The following is a 6,236-nucleotide window of genomic DNA, read 5'->3' as shown; positions in this document are numbered from 1 at the left end:
TTGAAAACCTCTATAAGGTCACCCCTCAGCCTCCAATGCTCCTGGGAAAACAGCCCCAGCCTGTTCAGCCTCTCCCTATAGCTCAAATCCTCCAACCCTGGCAACTTCCTTGTAAATCTTTTCTGAACCCTTTCAAGTTTCACAACATCTTTCCCATAGGAAGGAGACCAGAATTGCACGCAATATTCCAACACCAGAATTGCACGCCATTCTTATTTTTCTTAGAGCTAAAGGGGATGGGGACAAAACAGGAATAGGATGATCAGACATGATCCTACTGAATGACATGGACGGGTTGGACCGAAGGGTCTGTTTCCATGCTGTACATCTCTATGACTCTATAATGACAGAGGGAGACCAGAATTGCACGCAATATTCCAACAGTGGCCATTCTTATTTTTCTTAGAGCTAAAGGGGATGGGGACAAAACAGGAATAGGATGATCAGACATGATCCTATTGAATGACATGGACGGGTTGGACCGAAGGGTCTGTTTCCATGCTGTACATCTCTATGACTCTATAATGACAGAGGGGGGGTTCGATGGGCCGAGTGGCCTATGCCTGCTCCTATTTTGATGTCTCAATGTTTTGAGACAGTGAACAACTCCCAGGAATGTTTCCCTATTTCTCTTCCATCGGGTGTTTATCTAACTCCGACATTTCTGTTTCTATTTGTAAAGAATTAAATGGGACCAATTCTGTGTGATGTTATAGTGTGAAATACAAAGGTTTCTGCTTGATCCATAGGAAATATATTTGGAGAACCTATCATCTGACGTTTAATGGAGAGAAATTGACTGATGACAAGATGAAACTGAAAGAGTGAGTATTACCAAGTTAACCTTTGGTGTTCCTTTGGAAGGCTTCCTAATTGCCAGAGAGTGGGTTTATATTAGGGTTTCGAGTACATTTCAAAGATGCATACACCTTCTCAAGGGTCATTTTATAAAGAAGAGGAAATATTGTGCAGGAGATGGTGAAAGTATCTGAGGGCAGACAGTCATAGAGCTGTACAGTGTGGAAACAGACCCTTCGGTCCGACTCATCCATGCTGACCAGATGTCCTAAATTAATCCAGTCCCAGTTACCAGCACTTGGTGACAAGAATGCGAAAGGAAATTACTACAGGATGCTGGCAAATCTTAAAAAACAGAAAATGTTGGAACTGCTGAACAGATTAGATGGTACTCGAAGACAGAGATAGAGATAAGCAAGAGTTAACATACCAGATTATTGATCTTTTCATCAAAACTGGGAAACATTAACCGGTTTTGAGCAAGTACAGAGGGAGGAGAAGGGGAAAGAAACAAAATGGAAGATCTCTGATAAGGTGGAAAGTTTTGGAGATAAAATGACAAAAAAAAGATTGTTCAGAGCAAAAGAAGATGGTAATGGGAGAAGCGAAGATTGGGTTCAGATTTATTACCAACCCTTGTTACCTGTAAAAAGCGTGGCAGCAGATGTTATGACCTGGAACTGTTGAACCCATTGTTGACTTTAGAAAATGGTAAAGTGCTTAATCTCCTTGAGCTCCCATTGAGAATGAAGGAATATCGGTTGTAAGATAAATGTTGGACCTCCTTCAACAAAGCATAAGAATATAGTGTACTGTCAGCAACATGTTTGGCGGAGGCTAAAAGTTGAAGATTGCCTCATTTTGTTTCAGGAATATTCCAAATTGCTGTAGTGTGCTCTCAACGGGTAGATATTAGGGTAAGAAAATGATAGAAGCCTCCTTCATAGACTGGGTGAAACTGACCAGATGAGATATAAAGCAATTATAAATGTCAGATCGATCTGGACTCGAAACGTTACCTTGCTCTCTCTCCATTGATAATGTCTGACATGCTGTGCTTTCCAGCATTTGTTATTTTCAGTACAGATACCAGCATCTGCAGTAATTTGCTCCTATAAATGTCTGAGGTATGGGATTGCATCACCCTGCATAGAAATTCCAGTGAAGCAGTTTAGATTCAGGTCAGCAAGAATCTCAAGAAGCCCATGTATACGTAACATTTTTGCTGTAGTTTAACAAGCTGAAACTTCAGGTTCTCTGTGCAGAATATCAGTACATCTCCAACCAGGGCAATCCTACCTTCTGGCGCATTAGTTTATCTGGGAGGGGGTAAAGCAGCCCACAGTAACTGATCAGTTTGTTATGTCCCATTAATGAGACAAGCTGGCTGGAAGATCATCGGTTATGCTTGGTATGCTGCACATCAAGTTGGATTTTGGAGACTGTCACTAACTGTTCCATGCCTCAATTATCAAACATATTATCATGAAAATAACTCAACACGAAACATATAATACTGGAGATACAAGTTTTGCAATGTCTGTGGAGAAAGAAACAGAGTTACATTTCAAGTCCAATGTGATTTCCTCAGAGTCAAATTGGGCTTGATGCATTAACCCATCTCCCTCTCTCTCCATTATACTGCCAGACCTGCTGAGTCTCTCCAATAGTTAGTTTAATTTCATTTCTCAACCAGTATGTTTCTCTATACATTTTTTGATTTTATTAAACTCTTAAGAAGCATGCTTCACTGCTTGCCTTTCATATTGTTGATTGCAGCTCAAAAAATTGTTTTTCAATGTTAATAGACAACTAACAGTGCCCTTGAGTAACACTGGTTAATATGTAGTGAGACCTAAAGTTGTCTCATAAGCAGATGTTCTCTTGCTACTTATTATGTTTTTTGGATGGTTTGAAACAAATATAAAGCAAATGCATAAGCATATGTGGTTAAATTGAAGGTTACACTATTATTAATTAACCTCAATGAAATGAATCAAACCTCTTTATTCTGTCTATAATTGTGTTTGGACAGAAGCCCCCAGTATGTGTACATGAGGTTTAAGATCAGATTGCCTGTTTTGTTGACTCTGTCAATGCCGGCATTGCTGCAAACACCGATAGGAAGATACAATTTTCCATCTGGTATCTATGGCTGGCATTCGTAGAATCATAGAGTCCCTACGGTGTGCAAACAGGCCCTTCAGCCCAACAAGTCCACACCGACCCTCCGAAGAGTATCCCACCCAGACCCATTCCCCTCCCCTATTATCCCATATTTACCCCTGACTAATGCACCTAACCTACACATCCCTGAACACTGTGACTATTTAGCATGGCCAATTCACCCAACCTGCACATCTTTGGACCATGGGAGGAAATCAGAGCACCCAGAGGAAACCCACGCAGACACTGGGAGAATGTGCACACTCCACAATCACCCAGTGCGGGAATTGAACCCGGGTCCCTGGTGCTGTGAGACACTCTGCCGCCCCCACTTTGTTGGCTAATGCACAAACCCATGTGTTACTCAGCACTGAGAGGCAGAACTCGCTGAGCAGGAACTTATTATCTGATTCTAAACTTTAAACTTTTTATTTACAGTTACGGTATAAGGAATCGAGATGAGGTCACCTTCATAAAAAAACTTCGAAAAAAATAAAGGTTGGTACTCTGTTATAGAGGTGTACAGCACGGAAACAGACCCTGTGGTCCAACTCGTCTATGCCAACCAGATATCCCAACCTAATCTCGTCCCATTTGCCAGCACTTGGTCCATATCTCTCTAAACCCTTCCTATTCATATACCCTTCCTGATTAGTAGTTTTGGTCTTAATTTCCCAGTTTTAGTCCAGATGGAAAACTTCACATAAAGTGTCTCTGCCTTATCCATGCAACTTCTCAAGAATTCTTTCTTGTTCATAACCGATTATTCCATAAGCACACCACATCCCAAGGAATTCAGTTAGTGTTCATAGTGTCTCCACTGGTTGAATTATAATTCAGTACAATATTATATAATCATATTTTTAAACTGGCTGAGTGCCCCCTCATTATTGACTGAGTGAAAAAGATAATTTGACCAACACTCAAGAGCTACCTCAGGAGCTCAGCGAGTTTATCCAGAGCCTGGCAGAAAAATACAGGCTAGTCCCAGGTTCCTGCTTGGATCTCGATCAAGGTGCCAGTACTTGCTGAGGGTTCTTGAGCTTGATCACTGACTTGTCAAATGTGCTGCCTTTTAAAACACCATCCAGCTCACAGTTAACATAAATGGGACGGCAAAGTGGTATTCACCTTCCTGCAAGTTGGGATTTGATTCGTGACAGAAAAATCAGACTCATGCTGTTCAGCGCTTGTCTCGGTTTGTCTTGTGACAATAGCCATCTTTTTCCCATCTGCTTTAGTGTCAAAAAATACCTGATAGTTAAATTTATAAACCTTGACTATAAATGTGACCTGGATGTCTCTGACTTTCCCGTGCTGTTGATAACCTGAAAATTAGGTATGCTTCAAAATGGAAGAAGTGAAACAGATTCACAATTTTAACTTTGTCTCTGTGCGTTGTTTCTAGTTCTGCAGAAATATCTACTAAAATTGCTTGACGTCCAGCTGTGAACTCACTGAAAGTACTGAAAGAAAGACGAACCTTGCCACGTTTCACCTCTTAACTTTACCTGGAAATTGTAAATGTTCCTCAGGCAGTGAATTCTAGCTTCTGCTTCTGAAGTCACTTCAAAATATTTAGAATGATTTAGTTGAAGTTGTACAGGACATTGGTGAGATTTTGTAAGTGCTGCATAGTTACTATAGAATAAGGAAATATTATGTCGAGGAATTGCTATACTGGAGTATGATTAGAATGTCAGATCCTCTACCACAGGAATTGGTTGAGGCAAATAGTTTACTGATTGTTTTCAAAAGGAAACTGATAAGGACATGAGAGTAAAGGCAATAGAAATAGATTGAAATGAAGAAGTCAGGCTGATAGACTCATGCTGAGTATAGTATGAACAGAGTTGAGCTGAATGGCCTGTTTCAGTAAATCTGTGTTATTTTGCTAGAAACATAAGCCCAAATCTTCTATCAGTTGGAATCGTTATTTCCGACCCAGATCAGACTACAGGTTACTCACTTACCTTTCTGTGATAATACTGGTGCAGAATCGATCATAAGAGTTAACCATACGGGCAGCATCAAAGAGGGTCATCATAAAAACCACATCTTCCTTTTCATGGTGATAGCTGTCATATTTGGTGAGCGGACACACTTTATCGATCCCAAAGCCATGTTGACACCTACTGAGATTATGGCCTTGGGAGAAAGGTGCCAGGTGAGTGAGGAGATACAGGTGCCACCGAGGCAAGGGGTGTCAGCTGGGTGAGGGGGTGCAGGTGCCTGTGGGGAAAGGGGTGTCAGCTGGGTGAGGGGGTGCAGGGAGGAGAATGGGTGCAGGGAGATGTCAGGTAGAGTTAGGTGTCAGGAGATGTAGGTCAGTCAAATGCCTACTGTGAGGAGGGAGCCCACATGTGTGTGTAAATGGAAAGAGTTGTCAGATGGTGAGGAGTGAGTGGTGAGTTGGGTGTCCAGGATTTGGAGATGTTAGTCAATTGAGTGTCGGTTGGGCTGTGGGGTGTTATTTGTCATGTGTTGATGGGGAGGATAGTCATAGGATCACACAGAACGGAAACAGACCCTTGGGTCCAACCTGTCCACTCCGTCAAGGTTTTCCAAACTCAACTGGTCCATTCGCCTGCATTTGGCCCATATCCCTCTAAACCTTTCCGAACCATGTACCTGTGCAAATGTCTTTTAAATGCTGTAACTGTACTCACCTCTGACCACTTTCTCTGGCAGCTCATTCCATACATGCACTACCCTCTGTGAGAAAATGTTGTCTCTCCGGTCCCTTTTAAATCTTTCCCCATCTCACTTTAAACCTACTCCCCTACCTTTGGAAAAAGAATTTGGCTGTTCACCTTATTTATACCCCTCATGATTTTATAAACCTCTGTAAGATCACACCTCAGCCTCCAACGCTCCAAGAAATAAAATCCCATCCTATCCTGTCTCTCCCTATAACTCATACCCTGCAATCCCAGAAACAGCCTTGTACATTTTGTCTGCATCCTCTCAGGTTTAACAACACTTTTCCTCTGGGAGAGTGACCAGAATTGAATGCAGAATTACACAAGTGGCTTCATCAATGTCACAGCGTGTGTGTGGGGTTGTGTTTGTGTGTGGTGTGGGTGCGCGAGCATGTGATTGTGGGTGTGCGCATGAGTGTTTGATTGTGTGTGGAGGTGCGCGCACGGGTGTGTGATTGTGGGGGTGCGCGCTCAGGTGTGTGATTGTGTATGGGGGTGTGCGCTCGGATATGTGATTGTGGGGGTGCGCGCTCGGGTGTGTGATTGTGTGAGGAGGTGCGCGCTCGGGTG

At 42.4% G+C, this 6,236-nt stretch overlaps 1 protein-coding gene across 5 annotated transcripts in view; it reads left to right on the top strand.

The window, feature by feature from the left end:
* The window catches only part of snrnp25 (small nuclear ribonucleoprotein 25), a 54,347-nt gene that overhangs the window by 14,425 nt on the left and 33,686 nt on the right, over positions 1-6,236 (top strand). For all 5 annotated transcript variants that reach the window (XR_006314743.1, XR_006314746.1, XR_006314745.1 and 2 more), the window contains exons 5-6: positions 750-824; positions 3,403-3,462. Coding sequence is in view for 1 of the 5 variants with exons in the window: in XM_043711131.1 (XP_043567066.1) it covers positions 750-824; positions 3,403-3,460 (133 nt within the window). In the remaining 4 variants the exon portion in view is untranslated. The remainder of the gene's footprint in view (positions 1-749; positions 825-3,402; positions 3,463-6,236) is intronic.

The sequence above is a fragment of the Chiloscyllium plagiosum genome, chromosome 21 (assembly GCF_004010195.1).
Source record: "Chiloscyllium plagiosum isolate BGI_BamShark_2017 chromosome 21, ASM401019v2, whole genome shotgun sequence".
Taxonomy (NCBI): domain Eukaryota; kingdom Metazoa; phylum Chordata; class Chondrichthyes; order Orectolobiformes; family Hemiscylliidae; genus Chiloscyllium; species Chiloscyllium plagiosum.
This window is presented reverse-complemented; position numbering and strand designations above follow the sequence as displayed.